The sequence below is a fragment of the Psammomys obesus genome, unplaced genomic scaffold, assembly GCF_907164565.1.
Source record: "Psammomys obesus unplaced genomic scaffold, mPsaObe1.curated_primary_1811, whole genome shotgun sequence".
NCBI classification, from domain to species: Eukaryota; Metazoa; Chordata; class Mammalia; order Rodentia; family Muridae; genus Psammomys; species Psammomys obesus.
This window is the reverse complement of record NW_026596073.1, coordinates 24,382,950-24,402,727: the sequence shown is the minus strand read 5'-3', so window position 1 is coordinate 24,402,727 and position 19,778 is coordinate 24,382,950. Positions and strand designations below refer to the sequence as shown.

Here is a 19,778-nt window from a genome sequence, read left to right as displayed (position 1 = left end):
TTCTTTCTTTCTTTCTTTCTTTCTTTCTTTCTTTCTTTCTTTCTTTCCTTTTGCAGACAAGAAATCTAAAATTCCTATTGTATACTTAATTTCCCATGGTTTCAACAGAGTCTCCCCAGGAAGATCAGGCCACCCTTTGTTTATCTGCTGGTTGTCTTCACTCTACCCAGGGAACAGAACATCTAAGCAAAACAGACTCTCTCGTATACTGGAGAAGGAAAGAAAAGTACTTTTGGCACTTGGAAGCACAAAAGAAGGCTGTGTCAAGGCAGAGAACAAGACAGTCTCTGGCAACTCCACATTGGCACTGAAAATTAGGTGATTTGCCAACAGGCCCTGTAGCAATGCTTCGGATACCTACTGCAAACCATCAGTGCTTGTCAAAATAAATAAATAAATAAATAAACAAACAAACAAACCAAAGCAAGATGGGGGGGGAAGCACAGGACAGGAAGGGACTGGTTTTCATGGGGTTCCCAAAGCAGAAACTAGGAGATATTGCCAGGTGCTTGTAGTGAATCAAACCATCCCACCCATGTCTGGATCCAAAACCAGTTAAAAATTTGGTAGCACAGCTCACTTTGTCTCTGTATTTCCACACCCCACGGAGCAAAGAAACAAAGGGCTACAGAGCTGTTGCCTAGATGAACTAAGAACAAGTGGTTTATCTTCTGAATTATTGTCCAGAAACAGACCTGCACTGATGAGCAACAGAAAACGAGCTGAGTTTTCCTTTCCTTGAAGTGTGCTACTAAAGTGCTCAGTCCACGAGTGTGCCAAGTAGGTGGGCAAAGGGGATGTCCCTGAAAGCATACAGCTTATAAATTTGCTTGAGTGTAGGGGGTGGGGGAGAAGGGGCCTGACCAGCATCAAAGGGAAAATACTCTCCTTTTGCAAGTGGCCCAGAACTACCAGTCTGCAATGTAAACAGCAGGCAGAGCAGGAATAAAGAATGTCTTACCCCTCTACACATCCACAGTAGCATTTCACTGGCTCCACACACACGCTGTAACATTTTACCCGCTCCACGTGTACACTGCAACATTTCACCCTCTCACTGTCTACTGTGCAGACAGTAGCATTTTCCCCTTCTTCACACACATGCTCCAGCATCCTCCCCCCCCACCCACCCATACACTGTGGTCCACACACAGCAACATCAGCCTTCTTGCCCGGTGGGGCTGCCCAAGCAACTTGTGATTCAGAACAAGTTTTTAATCACTTCATCTTGTTCAGTGGTATCTGTTATTGGCTGTTTTACAAAGCCACCATGGACATTAACAGTGTGAGACGATTCTAGTTGTCTTGATTAGCCCCTACAACCTAGGGAGGCTTCCCTCTCATTATTTAACAACTTTTCTATTCTTTACCTGATACTGATTTCATCTAAGAGGAAAATGCCTCAAGGATTATAGACAAAATGCCATGGATCAGCTTATAAAATACTTCCCTTATAATATAAAACAACCCTTCTATTTTAGCGCATAGAAAAACTAAGGGAGCAACCTCCTCCCACCCACAATGGCCATGTGTGGCCACGCTCCTGAGCACAGAGCCTTTGGAAGGAGAGATAGATGCAGGAAGGAGGCTGGGATGTTTAAAAACTTACAGATAAAGGGCTTCACACTGCTGTGGATATGCTTGTGCTGTTTGAGGCCCGACGAAGTGGCAAATGTTTTACCACACTCCGGGCAAGCATGTGCCCGGGCACCGACATGCTGAGACCGAATGTGTCGCTGAAGGTTGCTAGGGTCCGTGAAAACCTGCTAGGAAATGAGTACTGATTAATCCAGAAACTTCACTCATAGATACAAGAAAGAAGACCAGCGATGGCCCAAGGAGGATTTTTCTTTGTCTTGTTTTTATTAGTTTTTATCAAAGACCAAACGAAAGTTGTGTTTCCAACGTGCAAGAAACTCCTTTAATGAAGAGATCAGAAATGATTCAATTCTTTGCATTTATTGCAGGGTGTCCGTTTGTGTCAGTTATTGGACTACGCAATGAATGTCTTATCGAGCCATAGCCAAGGTCTCTGTAGTAACAAGGGCCAGAGACCAAATTCTGTCCTAGCCATCATTAAAACTGCCCTTTAAAATAAAGACACATTATACACAGGATGGGACAGATTTTGATGAAAGTACCTCAAATCAATTTAAATAATTTCCTAAGAGGTTAAACTCAAACACAGTATTTCTTCTGTGTGTTTCCAGCAGCCTGAAGTTTTTCCTCTGGACATTTCACTAAATAAAAACATGAGAAACCCAGTAACACATCTAGGGATAAAAATATCCTCGAAGACTCTTTCAAATACCCCAGTTCCCACTGCCATGAGAAAAGCTGTGGAAATCGAAAGCAACCATTCCGGAACATCTTTGTGTTCCTTGCAAAAACCCAAAACATGCAAGTTGCGAATGACCATTGCTGTAGATCACTTTGTGTCTCAAATAGAGTGCTGGCATTTCACCTGAGTGCTGTTCAGCACTGGCCACTGAGACAGATGAGCTGTTCAATGAGTACCAAGTTATGATTTACAAGTAGGATTAGATGGAAAATCTGAAAAGGTTGGAGTCTCCCATTCTTTCTGAATAAGCATTCAGAAGCTTTATGCGACTTTCCTCACAAATTGCTATTAAAAGAAATAAGTAATGCGCATTGGATACAATCTTTATTCCCCATGAGGCTATAAAACAACACCACGCTGGTAAGTCCGTAGCGGAACCGGGAATTTACCAAGGCTGTCTGACACCTAGTTCTGTGACTCGCCATTAAGCCTCACTTCCTCCCTTATAGAAATAAGAGAATACCCACTAAGGGTTTCTACACACTCTGCTAATGCCTTCCCGCACACAACAGTTGCTCTACTTTTCTGAAGGTATTTATAGCTCCCCTCTCAAGGCCTGTTTTTATATAGTGTAACAAGTGGTGGATTAATAGAGAGGAGGATAGAGAGAGGTGAGTAGCCTACAAAGTCACTGTACCTTGGCACAGTTTTCACATTCATAGTGCTTTCCACTGTCATGTGACATCTGGTGGCGAATTAAATTGGACTTCCAGTTAAATGCCTTGGGACACTGATCACACTTGTATTCCCTCTCCTCAGTATGTGACAACATGTGCTTCTCCAAGCTGTTAAGAAAACAATTGATTTAATAAGACAGGGTGACAAAGAATACATTCATAAACAGAATTCTGTGTTATTGCTAACCCAACTGGCAAGGAAAGAATTGAGAGAAAAAAAAGCTGAAGTGAGAAAAAAAAGAGAAAAAAAATGGTCTTTTGATGGATAGAATTACATGTTATGTTTCCTAGATTATGTTTCCCACCAGTACAGAGATTCATTCCCGTTTGGAATAAATCTGACACAGCTAGCAAGGATTATCTGGAAATTTAGGACTATGATAGTTATATATCTATTATAGATTTGTGACATAATCTTAAGAGCAACATTGATTGCTGCTATTTACTTCCTTCAAATATAAAATGTTAATAAAGTGCTAAGGACATAAGGTAGCTATTCTACCTAGCATACGTAACCTCTAGATACAAAAGTATTTGTATTCCTAGTCATGTAGGAAAGAGAACTGAAAATAATGTCCTATTGTGGCCCTGATATAGATGGGTAGATATATGGATAGATACATGAGGATACATGTCTATAGATAATAGATGATGATGACAATGACAATGATGGCTGTAAGTGCAATGACAATGATGATGGAAAAAAAGAAGATAGGTAGAAGATAAATGATAGAGAGACATAGATAGATGATAGATTGATTGACAGACGGATAGATAGATAGACAGACAGATGACAGCTAGATAGCTCATGAGCTAAAACATACAGAATTTAAGTTAAATACAATTAAGACTACCAATGGGAGAATAACGTGATTAGAAGGTCCTCACAAGATAGTTTATCTATACTTTAAAGGTTAAAACGTTTTGGGTTTTTTTTGATAATTTGGCTTCCTTTTCTAAGTCGGTACATTAACCTGCACCAATACAATGAAAAGAAAATACAGATAATGAGCTACTGCTGACATTGGAAGACACTTGCAACATTTTTGTCCTTAGTACACTAATAGGGTCCACTCATGTACAGTAGCCGGAGTTCCTGAGAGCCTCTGTCTATTCCCAATCTGATAAAGCATACAAGCTAGGTTCTGAACTTTTTTATTGCAGAGAGCAAGAAAGTGAAAGAAAATCTCCAAAGAAATTATGATATCGATTTGAAAAGATGCTCATTGTTCAAAGGTAGTACAAGTTAAGGACCAATAACAGTGAGTCGTTTAACAAAAATAATATTACATATGCACAAATAGAACCGTGCTGGTCACCCCTATGGATGTTTATTGTGAAACCAGAAGATAAAGGGGAAAATGCATAAGCATGTCAAACTTACCCTATGATGTGAACACTATTTTAGGATGACAAAAATAGACAATAAGGAGAAGTTTTCTACATAAAATTAATTGATTATTATAATAAATGATGAAAGAATAATAAAGCTAGAATTCTCCATTTTCCCTAAATGAATTAACAAATCCGGGTAATCTATTGCATACTTCCTGTTTATTGCATACTTCCTGCTGTAAATAAGTGATAATATCCATGCTATTAAATTATTGAACCTAAAGTCTAGTTAAGGCTTAGGAAGTAATAATGACTTTATGGTAAATAGGAGGAAAGAAGAAAGATGTTAGAGCCCACCAACATATAAACAGCAGAATTTGAAATGAAAAAAAAAATGTGCTGAGAAAATAACTGAAGAGAGACATAGAGGAAGAATTTGACAAGAGAAATACTAGATTAAAGTAAACATAATTCTCTTAATCAATTGTTATACGGGGATCTTCTGTTTATCTCTAATTATTAGATTTTAGACTCTGACCTAATAATGCCAGACATTATTTTTCAAGAGTTCTATTGAAACAATGTTTTAAAAGTCTTAACATTCTACAGGCACATCCTGAGTTATATAAAAACAGTAAAAATAAACAAAAAACATATACAACATAATGTCCAGGATTTGTTTCAAGTGCTCTAAAATACATAGAACTAAGACAAAACTGGCCTTTTGTGGTAATCACAGAAGATGAACACAGTCGTGTTTTTAAGCTCACCATCCTCTCTGATTTGTACCTATTTGAAGCATTCCACAATTAAAAGCCATATTAAAACTGCCAAGCATGAACGTTTAATTTTCTATGTCTCCTTTGTATGTGAGATCAATACTGTGCACTTGAATATCAATTAAGAGCAGCACTAAGACTAACATTTCTCAGTAGTTATGAGTGGGACTGGTAGGTAAATTAAGCATTCACTCTCCTATCTTGGTAAATTAAAAATACCTTTCCACATTTAATTTTCTCCATAGTTTCCTTCCTATTCATATTGGCATCTCAACCTATTTGGAGGCCCTGTGAGTTGCAAATGCTGCTGTTTGGCCACAAGTGGTGATACCTTCCTAAACACAAAGTACCTGGACAGAACAGGGGTGTGGGGTTGAAAGAAAGACCCTATCTTAATCTATGATACAGAATCTTCTGCTTGTTAAAGAAGTTGAAATTGTAATGAAGAAGCTAGGAGGGATTTCAGTAACTGCAATGAACATGAGCTGAGTCGGGGCATCCTTCACTATCACCAGCAGCTAAGGAAGAAAACCCATTTCTCATACCTATTTCAGTACATTCGTGTAAAATCCCAACCCCTGAATCCCAGTGGCAGAAGACGGGTATGCGCTCTGAGTCTTATTCTTTCTGCTAATTACAAGGGTGTGGTCTAGTTCCAAGAGAATGTCGTGAGTGCACAGCACTCAGGAGGGGAGGATAAAGCAAGGGAACTTTTCCTTCTTTCCTTCTCCTGTTTAGCATAAGGCCCATATTGTTCCATGGTCTTATCACTATCAACCACTGATAAAAAAAAAAAAAAGGTGTCTGGATGGACCAATGCAGTTTCTAGCACCCACATAAAAATGCTGACTTGGTGGCACACACTCGAAATCCAAGGAGAGAAGGCAGAAGAAGGTATCTGGAGTGGGCTCATTGACCCCAGCCAGTCTAGCCTACTCAGTAAGCTTCAGCTCAAAGAGAAACCCTGTCTCAGAAAAAAAAAAAAAAAAAAAAAGGACAGCCTCCAAGGAATGATAGCCAAGGTTTTCCTTTGTCTTCCTTATTCATATGCCTATTTGTGCACACACAGCTACTCATACATGTGCACATGCACACACACACACACACACACACACACTCACACATACACCCTCATAGCCCTCACACTCACACATAAAAAGAGGAAGGGAAACAAGTTCTCAAAAGCAAAAGTACATTGTTTCTGCAAACATAGAAGCACACCAGCCAGACATCAGGCTTCAGGAGTTTTCATATAACTTAAAGAGAGTTTGTGGAACTTTGGTCAGCAGCCTCCACCTCTCTGTTAGTTTTAAAGATTTTAGGGGAAAAAAAAAGATTTTAGGGACAAAAAGATGTCTCAGTGGGTAGAGGTGTTAAGAGTAGCAACCTAAGTCCTGTCCCAGAAATCCACATAGCTAAAAGAGAAAACCAACTGCTGCAAGTTGTACACAAAGACAAACACACACACGCACACACACACACACACATAATTCAATAAAAGAATTTTAGAGATTTTGGATGGGAATGCAGAAAGGAGATTACATCACATTAAAGAAGGAACTCTCTTCTGCTGACAAGATCAGCAACAATGGTAGCATTCCAAGAACAGGGAAATGCCCAGAAAATGTGAATTTGGGGTAAGGCTATAGTATATAAATCATAACCACCCACAACACTTGGTGGAATGGCACCCAGCTGCATCATAATATGCTCTGTGCATCTGACTGGGCTTCCAGAAGCTAACCTTGAAGGGTTCCATACTGTAGTCCACCCAATGACTGAATGATAGTTGCCTTCAGCATGAAGTAGAGCTGCCTGGGGCTCAGGCCTTGGTTGAATGAATCTAGAAGCTTCTTCCTAAGAACAGTTGCTGTCCACTTCCCAAAGGAAGTGAGAATTCCATATTTTTTTGCACAGTAATATTTTCCATTGTTCTTTTTATTTTAATTTTTTACATTTTTTTAATTTTAATTTTTTTATATTAATTACAGGTTATTTACTTTGTATTCCAGCTGAAACCCCTCCCTCATTCCCTCCCAATCCCACCTTCCCTCCCTCATCTCCTCCCTGCCCCTCTCTAAAGTGGGTTTCCCTAGTAAGGGGAACAGGGACTGTCTCTGACATGAACTCAGTGGCGGGCTATTTGGCCTCCCCCAACCCCCAGGGAAGAGCAGCCTTGCCAGGCCACAGAGGAGGATATTGCAGCCAGTCCTGACAAGACCTGATAAACTAGGGTCAGATGGAAGGGGAGAAGGACCTCCCTATCAGTTTTCTTTTTAAAAAATAAAAATGAAAAACTTCATTTCTGGCACCAGAGATAACATTTCTTTCTATGAATTTTTCTCTTCTCACTGGCATCTTCTGCTTCAAATATGTATATATGTATATATATTATTGGGGCTTGATTATATTTAAAGGACATCATATAATTTTATTATAAATTTATATTTTACTAAACATATATAGGTAATTCATTGATTTTTGCACTTTGCAGATTTATATTTACAGAGATGAGTATGAAGGGTGCTAGGGAAACCCTCTGTTTTCATTGGTAACTAACTAACTTGGGCTTGAATTTTCAGAGCTAGAGATGCATCTGTTTGACTCAGCTTTATCAAGAAGGTGATTATACTTCAATGTCTGTTAGTCATTCATGCCTTAAACAAAATGACGTTTGTATGAAATCCTTTCCTTACACAGACTGAACCAAGAGAAGAGAAAGAATGCAGAGCAGTAAGAGAAGGTAAAGAGAAAGAGGAAAAGCAGCCAGGAAGAAAAGGAAAGAGGGAAAGGAAAAAGGAAAGGGAAGGGAAAAAAAAGGGATGTGAGGAGTGAGGAGGGGAGGGGTCATGGAGGAAAGGGAAGGGAAGGGAAGCGAAAGGAAGCGAAGGAAAAGGAAAGGAAAGGAAAGGAAAGGAAAGGAAAGGAAAGGAAAGGAAAGGAAAGGAAAGGAAAGGAAAGGAAAGGAAAGGAAAGGAAAGGAAAGGAAAGGAAAAAAAATGAGGTGGGTGGGGTGGTGCTGTATCTAGAACCCACCCAGCTATTCATACTCTTGAACAAGGCCATTTGATACACCAGCATTCCCATGGAAACATAATATGAAGTGTTCACTTGGAAGTGTAATTATGTGTTCCAAAGATCATCTCCAGATTGAAAATCAAAGGAATGAATGCAATCATTAAATTTCATCATGAACCAAAAGCAAAAGCCAGTAGGTAGAAACAAACAAAAAGAAAACCTAGGAGAATCTCTGAACGTAAAATTGCATTTTATAGAATTGTTATCAATAGTTTTCAAAGGGGAGGGTCCAGTGTTGGTGTTTCCATCAGTTCAATTTAAAAAAAATTCTTGAATTAAAGGGCTTGAATCAAAGGGCTATGGACAGCAAAGATACTACTGAGATCTGATTTTCATTTATTAAAAGTAAACATTAAAAAATTGCTTCACTTAGATTACTATTCTTCCCTTTAGAAAACGCTACACCAGGAAACTGAACATATTCTTGTTCTTTTGTGGATGTGCAATATGATGAGTATTGTATTAAATTCATGAGCTACATGGATCTATCAAAAGTTATCTTTGAAAGTGAGCCTGAGATCTAGATTTTTAGTCATTTAAATGATTTAGAGATACCCTTGTTATTCTTGGCATATCACTACCTATTTTTCCCCTCACCCTATATTTTTTTTCTTAAAATCATCATTCCCTCTAAAGTTAAGACCAGTTCACAACAATCCTACTTAAATTATAATATCTATAACCTATGGATACAATTCAGTGATAGAGCACTTGTCTAACACAGGCATGGCTCTGGTTTGATCCCTAGGTTTAGGAAGAAATTAAGGAGGAGAAGGGAGAGGTGTGGAGAAGAGGGAAGGTAAGGAAGAGGGGAGGAGGGAGGAGGAGAGGGGTGGGAACAAAAGGGAAGGGAAGGGAAGAGAAGGGATGGGGAGTGAAGCCAAAGGAAGGGAAGGGAAGGAAGAAGTGAAAAATTTCTGATTGACACGCCTAACTTCACTGTAACTGTTTTATGGACAAGAATTTTTAAGGAAATGATTCTTGAACATGCCACCAGCACATCTGGAAAGGGTGTTTGTTTGTTTGGTTGGTTGGTTGGTTGGTTGGCTGTTTGGTTGTTTGGCTGTTTGGTGGGTTGGTTTTGGGTTTGGTTTTGTTTTTTAAACTCCAGTCTTCCCCAGAGCAAACTTGCCGAACTCCAGCATAACATTTCGCTGCTGAGCAAAACACCCCCATTCAGCACCTTCGCTAACCTTTGCAGATCGGGGAAAACTCGGTCACATTCCTTACAGTCCTGGTTGCCATGGATCTCTCGGAGACCGCTCTCGCTCTCAAGGCTTGGTTGCAAGTCCTCTTCTGCCATGGAGAACGCTGGGTGGGGTGTGCTGCATGGGAGCTGCTGGTGATCTGCTAGCTCGGCCTTGGATTCGAAGAGCTGGTCACAGTCCTCACAGCGGTGCTGCCGTTCTTCTGCGGAGGCAGAGCAAGTATCATTAGCCAGCACCGCAGGGTCCGGAACCAGCCAGCACCATACGCCGCTGCCGGATCGACTTTCACAAAACATAGTCCATACTTTGCTTTGGGGGCGGGGGGGGGGGTATCAGAGAGAGAGACAGACAGACAGAGACAGAAACAGAGAGACCTCTGGATGTGAGTGGACTCACCCAGACATGTATGTACATTTGGAGGTTGCTGTGGTGTGTCTTCTCCTACTGCTCCCCACTGTATGTATTTATTCATTCATTTATTTATTTATTTAGTTTGAAACAGGATCCCTCACTGGACCTGGAGTCGCCATTTTTGATGAGCTGGCTGTTCTGTAAGCCCCAGGGATACATCCAGCTCTTCCTCGCCTTCCGATGGGATTACAGATTGTACAGCCATGTTTGCCTTTGACATGGATGCTGGGGATCCTGACTCAAGGCCTCAGGCACGGGCACCAAGCCCTTTACTCACTTCGCCATTTCCCAAACCTGAACATTTTGACTAACATTCTCCAAGTCAGGTTTAATGTGGAAATTAAAAATAGCATAGGAAAGAACCCCATAAAAAATCTGGAAAAATAATGCATTTGCTATGGCAACCATGTAATCTCCTTTTCAAATAAAATTTAATGCCTAAATCTTTGTAGGCTTTAGGGATACTGGAAATAACAATTACCACTTACTGACCATAATCTCAACTCGCAAGCCAGTAAAGGAGTTCACCATATTCCTCAAAACTTAGGTATGAGAAAACATAGATCTGATTTTTACCCAGATTTTCAGTGATAGCATTAAGGCTTTGAGAAACTGATCAGTCAGTTATAGAGCAGAAAGACAAGCAACTGTGTCAGAATTTAAACTCACTTCTACTTTGTCCTCAGCCAATGACATGGTGCTTGAAAGACACAGCATACACAGAGGCTCCGGGTGAGCTACCAGTATGCCATTGTTAGTAAAGCGCCATTACCTAGGATGGAGCACAAGATGTTTCTAGCTCCCTCTGAGGCAAATTTATGTTTCTCTGGGCCCAGTGATAACTGACACGGCTTTGTTAAATAGCAAACATAAATTGACACTTGAAATAGGTTGAATAAATAGGCAGCCATAGTGAGAAATACAGACAATGTGATTTACAAAGTCGGGTACAAAGAGCACCGTTCCTGCTCTTTCTACTCAATAGCCGAGAGTCCACCCAAAAGTCCACACTCACTGGAGGTCACAGGTATGAGCCCAGAGGTATTGTGTATGGCTCAGAATGTTGAAAGACATCCATAGAAACACCATGACACATACCCTGTTTTGTAGACTTATAACCAAGGAAGACGTTATTCTTCAGTTACTAATTGACTAAGTGTTTGGGGGAAACATTGTAATCACTTACCAAATTGCCATACACTTTGCTAGAGAATGCATGTGCAAGAAACTCAGCTGGACATGACTGAATACAATGCAGTGACAAACAAATACGCAGGAGCCTAGGGCAACTGCCTGACTCAGCTAAATTGGAGAGAATGGTTCAAAAAGGAGCTTTAGAATGGGTGAAAATCAGCCAGGTGACATGGAGATAGTGTGCACCCAGGATGGAGGTATTCGCACACGTAACTCACGGAAGGCTGAGGCTGCAGTGAAGTGTGCCAGGTAAGTAAGGCATACATGGGAGAAAGGAGAGTGAAGTTACAGAAGGGTATTAATGTGCGTGCTAAGAAGGAAGCAGGCTATGACTACAAGTTGGAAGCAGGGATATATTTAGGTTTGTTTTTTGGAAAAATTCCCCCCATCTGCAGTGGGACAAGTTTAACAGAGAGACCAAACAAGAGCCTGCTACTGTAACCCACTGAAGTCACGGGTTTAGCTTAAAACACATCAGCAACAGAGGGACAATGGCAAAGGACTCAGGCACAACCTGACTCAGGTCTGATTGTAAGCAGAAAGTTACAAGGGTAGGTGTGCTCTACAATCAATCACCTCTGCCTGGGAGACAGAGGTCTCAACAACAGCAACCAAAGAAATTTGTTCCTAAGGTTTGTAACACTGTCTATTCAACATCTGTGCTTCCAATCCCAACCAGGAACCCACAAAGAAACAGAACTCCCGGGCAGCAAAATGCAAAAAAAGAGCCTAATATTAAACAGGGATGGCACTATGCTAGAGGCCGACTCTACCTGCTAGCCATGTGGTCTTCCTAGATAACTTACTTCGCCTTTATCTCACTTTCTCCATCTGTGAAATCAATAAAATTCCTCACTCAAGGGTTTTAATATACATGTAAAAGATTAAATAAAAATATATGTGTAAGATATGTTATATCCAGCATGAAGAACCCATATGCTTTAAATTTATTTTTGTCTAGAAGTATAAAATCCAAGTAACCACTTAAACATTCTGAGACTTATATATCAGTACATGGTTATATGTTTGGAAACAGATATGATACACTGAAACAACAAGCAGCTCATGGCTCAAGGATGTTTTGTGCATATGTGTGTATACATCTGTTCCTGTGTGTTTGTGTGTAAAAGTGTGTGTGTAGATGTGTGCATATATGTGCGAGTGAGAGGATACCTTCAGGTGTCATTCCTCAGGTACCATGCACTTTTATTTTATGTTTTTGAAACAGGGTCTCTCACCGGGTTGGAACTCACGAAGTTGGATGAGCAGACCAGCCAGAGTCTCAAAGCCTCGCCTATCTCTGCCTCATAAGCATGGAGACTATATGCTACCACTCCTGGATTTTGTTAGATGCGTTCTGCAGATTAAACTCAGGTCTTCAGGCTGGTAAGGCAAGTGATCTCTCTAGCCCCAGTATGCTTTAAACAACGATTCTTTAATGCATGTCAGTCTTAACAATAGAATAATCTTCTACTTGGGCATTTTTTGAGAGTAGTAAAGTAATTGTTTCTACTTAAAAAAAAAAAAAATACCTGAAACATCTAGAATTCCAGATGAAGCATTGCACCCAAAGAACCCCAGATTGTACATTTTTAATCATTTAGCACCTGTATTATTTAAGCAAGACCAGACTCCCAATTCAGGCTCAAACTCTACAAGGCTAACGGGGAAGTTTACCTGTCTAAAGGCAATTTCGTGCCAGGCTTCTAAGAGAAAAGCGTATACTCCAAAGACATGCCCAAACCATCAGCATACTTTACAAAGAGACAGAATGGAGCTCAAGAATGGGGGACGCTGTTTGGGTGTCCATAGTGGCATAGCCATAGTGGCAGCTTCTGTCACAGGGTTCAACATTAGGAGACAGGATTGAAAGAGGGGGAAAAAATTGTCTCAGCTCAATGACATGCAAGCAGTTTGCCCTGGATCTCTCCTGAATACACATCACTGCTAGTTATCAATGGTCATGCCCTTTGATATAGAACAGGCTTCTTACAGGGAATAATTCCGTTCACCATAAAAATGTCCTCATCTATACTTTTTGTCCAGGTCCTCCTCCTTTCTCCCTCACACAAGTTGATGTTGATTAAGATTTTGCTCCCACAAAGACACTTTCCCAGTAATAGAAATAGAAGTGAGAGAGGCAGCTACTTATTTTAAGAAAGTTCAAAAAGCGGAAGGAAAAGGCTAGAGAGATGTGTGGTGCTTAAAAGCACGTGATGCTCTTGCAGGGGACCTGGGTTCAATTTCCATCACCCACATGATGGCTCACCACCTCCTATCAGTCAAGCTGATGGGGTCTCACGCCTCCTTCTGGCCCTTGTAGGCACTGCTTGTACATTGTAAACATAGAAACGCGCAGGCAGAACACTCATGCACTAAACAAGCAAACTCCTTAAAAGGGCGGAAAGATTCTTACAGAGGGAATTGATTCAGACTTAAACGGGAGGCTCTTTACGTGCACTTCAGGTTAGACGTCAGCTAATTGTGTTTTCTCCATCATGGCAGACACATGTCAACTCCAGAAAATACCCATTCTGAGCTAGGACCCCGGAGAGCCGAGGAAGTAAATAAAGAAACCACAGGTATTGGGGGGGGGGGGCCCTCTTGAACTTGCTGCGTCTAGAAGGTGGCTGCGCACCGCACTCGGAGCTCTCACCATGGATGTCAGGCGCCATGGGCTCATGGGGATCTTCTTCACTCTTCATGAACAGCAGGAGCTCTTCCCCTGGCGCAATGTCTGCGACTACTCGGTAGAAAATCTTCAAAGAGCAGGCACAGGTGGCAGGAAAGACAGACAGGAGCAAACGTTAACAAAGCACAGGATACGCCAGCACAGCTGTACATTTTCTCATATTTTAATAAACACATTCTCTTTTATTCTTATTTATTTATCATAGGAAATGGTAATTTCTATTTTATTAACTAAGAGAAATAAAATAATCTCCTTGTTGACAAAAAAAAAACAAAAAACAAAACTCTCAAGCAGTTTACAAACCGTCTCCAAATTCTAGCTAGTATACGAACCAAATTTTGTAATTCGAGTTTGCTGTGTCGCCTATAGTAGCCTATAGAAATTTTTAACCCATCCCTGAATTCCTCAAAGCACCTCACGGGCCACATCTTCGCAGGGAGGAACCACTCCTGACTACCCAGCAAAGGCCTAGTAACCCGGAGCTTCTGCTAAGAACCAGGGGACCCTTCCTATGCAAGACGCTCCAAAGGGAGTGGCTGGTGAGATGCAGCACACGGGACTGCCACGGTCTCTAGAGAGCAGAATCATTTCCTTTCAAAACACCGCTTTCCACTCCCACCAATGAGAAAGGTAAGCCCGTTTTTAGGCCCTGCCCTTGTGCCCCAGCTTCGGATCGCAGCTCCAACACACAGGCACGGTGCCTCGTGTTCACACTGGGATCCCTCTGATGTTTTGGGTGCTCATGCCCTGGCTTTCTAACTAAGTGGGGAAGACAGGAAGGGTTTAATAAATCTGCTACTGGTGGGCTGGGAAGCAACGAGAGGCTTTGGAGAGAGCCCCAGTCTGAAATTTCCAAGAGCTGCCTGTTTTTCCCTGGAGCTCAGTGACAGACAAGCTATGGCTTCCTGTGTGTCCAGGCACCAGGTTTTTGTCACTGATAAAGGATGAACTTAAACACTAAAAAATCTTGAAGATATGTTTTTATTTTAACATTAAAATGCTATCAGTTTATCCTATCCTAAGGTTATTTATTAAACAATTCTATAATTAAATTACCTAATACAGTTCCTAATACTGAACCTAGTACAGTACCTAATGCAGTGTACCTAATAAACACAAAAATTGTAGTCCCATGCAGCATCTGTGTGAACCGGCCCTATGTCTACTTTTACATCTTCACCTTGATCGTGTTAACCTGTATTCTGTTTTTCTGTTGCCGTATGCCAATCCTTTTACTAGCTACTCCATAAATAAACAAGCTTGAACCCCCCACAAATATATTCTGAACACCAGGGCACATGCAGTAGTAAAACAGCAACCAATATATATATTTGTGTTCTGTACTTTTCCCTGTATATATATATATATACAGGGAAAAGTACAGAACACAAATGCCACCAAGAAACAGGAAGAATAACCTAATAACCTAGAAGATACTGCTTTCTCATTTGAGACCAGCCTTGGACTTGCTCTATAGCTGCTAGTTAGGACTTCTTGTTCATTTCAGATGGAGGAAATCTGCGTGAATTGTCTTATAAGATCAATGGAAATATTCCTCCATTTTTATATTTACCCATTTGTTTATCCCTTGAGAAGCTCAAGAGCTTACACAGAAGTATGTGCCTCTTTCTTCCAGTAGGTGGCTCTAAACTCCAGTTGTTATTTTTTCTTTTGTGTGTGTGTGTGTGTGTGTGTGTGTGTGTGCGCGCTTTGTTTCTGTTTTTTTTTTTTTTCTGTAAAAAAGACCAGAACACAGAATTGTGCTAGATTAAAAAAAAAAAATACTCCAATAAGGAATATTTTCTGCTTAGCCTCTTTCTTGTTAAAATGCAGCTTATTTTTCAGTAGTAGTTAAACCAGCTTATGCTCCTTTATAGAAGATAATAGCAATCAGGAAGTGCTGCTGAGCAGTGTTGTGGAAGACTCTGGGTCTAACTGCAAAATCTAGATGATCACAAGAACAACACCTTATTCTGCCATTTCTATTTCAAAGGAAATGCAAAGCAGAGCAGGGTCACTCTGCACCCGGTGCCTGCTCATCGCACTGTCCTCTCTCTAGAGGTTCCCAGACAGGAAGGATCCTGCTCACAAATTTACCAGATCAGAATAATATTGCTGCACATGTATGTCTTTCCCTTACACCTTCGAGTTAAATACTGGTAAGTACCCTGCTTCCTTCTTGAGTTCTATTTCCCCTTAGAAAACAATAGGCTTCTCACAACAGTTTGAATCACCTCTGTTCTGGCATCTCTTCCAGGTTTAACTTATTGGTTTCCTTTCCAGCAGCATGTTAACATTTGAATTGTGACACATTAGGACTTTTCAGTAGCTTCTCGGAAATAGTGAAGTTAAACAGACAATGCACAGCAAGACGGTAAAAGAGCCCAATTGTCTTGGCTGGGGGACACTTCTCAGACACACATGCCAGGCCACTTTAAGAAAGTATTATGATATCATGATTTCTTTGCAGTCCTCTATTAATCATGTCTCTTTTAATTCCATTTTAGATTTACTCAATCCAATGTGAACAGTCCAAGGAACAAAAGAAAATGATGGATACACTGCAACTATATATTATGAAGACAATTCTCTTTGCTGGGACATAGATCTCTCCTGTAATTACCCTTTAAGTGTCCAGATTGTCATGTGAAGAATATTGAGTGCATAAAATATAAAAGACATGGAAGAGTGTTGACGTTGGCTTTATTTACTGGAGGTAAAAGGTGACATTCCAGGCCATGAAAGGCAAGGCAAGGCAGAGTGGATTTTTAACTTCAGGGTGTTCTTTTCAATTTTAACTGAGTTTTTATGGTGCTCGTGAAACTGGGGTTTGAAAAGAACTGGCAAGCGCCAGCCATAACGAGGGCAAATTCTGGGCATGGTTCCCCATACAGCAATAAGAATGTGCCTCGAAGTCCCACACTCCACACCCTCAAGGGTCCAGTCCTCCTCTCAAGGTGTTTCTGCCCCTGTGATCCTTGCTGTCTGCCATTCCTTGGGATCTTGGAAGTCCTGGAGTCAAACTATGTGTTTCTCTTCCAGTTAAAATGGCATCAAAGCATAGTTTGAGTACTTGAGCCCAGACATGCCTTACGACAATAGAATTCTATTAGTAAGCATATGACATGTGTGGGGAGTCATTTACTGATTGCATGGGAAAATGATGGGACACAACCCCCAGTGACCCTTCTCCTTCAGGAAATACCGCGTCTCTGTTTTCAGGAAATGCTGTGTCTCTACTTTCGTGTTATAAAAACATCTTGTGGTAAATAAAAAAAACTGAGAGCAGTGGGAGTGATCTATGCAGACGCTTACTAGTGTGGATGCTTATAGTCACACTGTCTTTAAGACCAGAGCATCCCTAGAGACCCGGCTGCATGGCAAGCCTGTGAGCCCTGCGTCATCTGAGTTACACACCACAAGAAAAGACACTGCTTTTCTGGGGTTTGTGCTGTGGAAAAAAATGGGAGTTGATTAGTCGGCTCGATTCCGTAATAGAGTTAACAGTTCTCCTTTCCCATTGTAGTTGTGTGGAAAAACTTAACCAAGTCCAAAATTAAAATGTCCTGGGTTTTGTGATGAATTCAATACAAGTACAGAAGTCTCAAGTATTCAGAAATAAGTTTCAACCAATACAACAGTTGTCAGTTTCCTGTGTTGCTCTCTCTCTCTTTCTCTCTTTCCCTCTCTGTCTCTGAAAGAATGCTCTTTTAGAATAAAAAATAATCCCCACACAAAGTGGAGAAGCAGAATAATGGCTTCTTACAGTGTGAGAAACAGGTACATGGGAACTCTATTGTAACAAATGAGTTATTACATATATAAAACTCAGTGATTTCTCTTAGAATGCTAAATATGATAGCTGGTACTAAAATTCAGAAGTAGATGTTACAAACATGACTTAAATTTCCACACAGTTAAACTTTTTCATAACATAAAAATTTAATTTTTCTAGCATCTGGATAGATTGTTTTTTTTTCCAAAATGCTGAATTTTTCTTTTTGTAAGCATGAATGTTATACTTGGATTTCTGAGTTCTTCAGTTTAAAAAGATAAGCATCTACAGTAACAGTTTTTTACTAACAGACCGATTCATAACATTTTATTGCCAACTTTTGTGAAATTAGCTCACTAGCAAAATCTCTGAGTATTTAAAAAGAATTAATTATTTGCATAATTGAAAAACAATACCAGAAAACCTAAAATTGTTCTCTTTTGATATTAGTGACCTTTATAGCTTAAGCATAAATATACTTGTAAACAGGCATCACTTACTATAGATATTATTATGAATTATTATTATGAATTCATTTTAACCAAACTCCACATTCAATTCTGAACACAAAAAGAAAGTCCACTCTAGTAATACAAGGCAAAACAAAGGATAAAAAAAAGAAAAATAGTAGTGGTATGGACAGGATTCAGTTGATTCTAAGATTTTGAGAGATCCACTATCCCTCAGTGTTACCTATAAATAATTTTGTACTAAGACATATTACATATTTTACATGTGACATGTAAACAAAGTTCATATATTCAATGAATTTTAAATTTTACATAAACTATTAGCAATCTCATGTTATGTATTAATTGTGTCTAATATAAAGTTAGTGCTTAATGACCAGATTAATTCTAATTGTATGCGATACAGGTTACTTTTGGTTATATGTTATGTTACAGACCTCTTATATAAAGATAAAAATTTGAATTGATGTTAATTAAGGACATGTCACGGGATGCTTATTTCCTTCAGTTACTTAAATTCAAGAAGACCACACTACAGAGGTTAGAGACACTGAAAAGCATTCTGAGAAAAGTTAATAGTCCACAGAAGGCTCTCAGACTAATTCCACTTTGTCAAGGCCTCTGTCCAACCAAATCTGCCATCAAAATAATGACATTTCCATTTGTACTGACAAAAGGTAAAACTTGATGTTCTTGTTCATTATTCTACAGAAGAGATAATTTAAGGGTATTTCAGAACAGCTTTGGTGACACTCTGCTACACTTGGATCACTTTAAAGTGCTATGTTTGTGCTATTGAGTTAGAAGATAAACTTCAGTGAACAGGAGAAGACGAGAAAGAAAACAAACCATTTACTTAAAAAAAAATGAACAAGGCCTCATTGTTATGGCTTTCCATTTATTTCCCTGGTCAAACACTGGAAGTTTTATTTATGCATAGTAGACAGCACTTGGCATGTCTAAAAATGACAGAAGTGTGAATTATGAGTGACCTTCAACCTATTCAGGAAGTTCTAATAATTGAAATAATAGAGAAATGTACTCCCTGCAGAATCTATATGGAGAAGCAGCTTTTTCAGACCATTGCTGTCCTTTCTCTTTGAAGCTGTCAGCTGATTTCTCTCTCCTCCAACTCCCAATGCTTGGCTCAAACGCTTTATTTTTCTACAGCTTCAAAGTACCATGCAGAAGCAGGAAAAGCCAAATGGAACTTGCATGTTTGAAAGTGACTAGGAGGGAGGCCGAGTGACAGTGTACATGTCTGAACAGAGTCAACATTTGATGTGAACACAGCTGTCAGTCTTGCTGCTGCAGAGACAGCATGATTTCACAGCCCATATGTACACACGTGACCATCCCAGGAAACACAGCCTGGGCCCCTCATCCACTGGGAGCAACTGGAAAACCCAATCTCAGGAAAGCAACCGTGATGTCAAGCTTTTGACCCCCCGGGATAAAAAGATCCTAATGTACACTCTGAGTCTAATTTTACTGAGAGGCAGAGAAGCATCTTCAGAAGGCAGAGATGATGACCAGGAAATAAACTCATCCAACAGAATGTTAGCTGCATCATGACTAAGCTTTGCCCAGGCCAAAGGCCCTTTAGTTTCTCCAAACAGAAGGGACTCTCAATCTATCCTTACAGCCACAAAGAAAAGCCAAGAATATTTAAGGGGATTGGGATGAAGTGATGTAGACTTGTGCCCCCAAGCTTGCCTGATGTGTATTAGCCCAGAAGACAATCTAAATACCCAAAATGTATAATTGCATAAAGGAAGGAAGGAAGGAAGGAAGGAAGGAAGGAAGGAAGGAAGGAAG

The 19,778-nt window shown here is 40.2% G+C and overlaps 1 protein-coding gene across 9 annotated transcripts in view; it reads right to left on the bottom strand.

The window, feature by feature from the left end:
• Positions 1-19,778, bottom strand: part of Mecom (MDS1 and EVI1 complex locus) — a 549,590-nt gene that overhangs the window by 34,315 nt on the left and 495,497 nt on the right. For 6 of the 9 annotated variants that reach the window (XM_055626062.1, XM_055626056.1, XM_055626057.1 and 3 more), the window contains 4 exons: positions 13,680-13,782; positions 9,404-9,620; positions 2,979-3,126; positions 1,610-1,766 (listed from right to left, as the gene is read on the bottom strand). In XM_055626062.1, coding sequence (XP_055482037.1) covers positions 1,610-1,766; positions 2,979-3,126; positions 9,404-9,620; positions 13,680-13,782 — 625 coding nt within the window. The remainder of the gene's footprint in view (positions 1-1,609; positions 1,767-2,978; positions 3,127-9,403; positions 9,621-13,679; positions 13,783-19,778) is intronic. The other 3 variants (XM_055626058.1, XM_055626061.1, XM_055626066.1) reach the window with 1 other exon arrangement.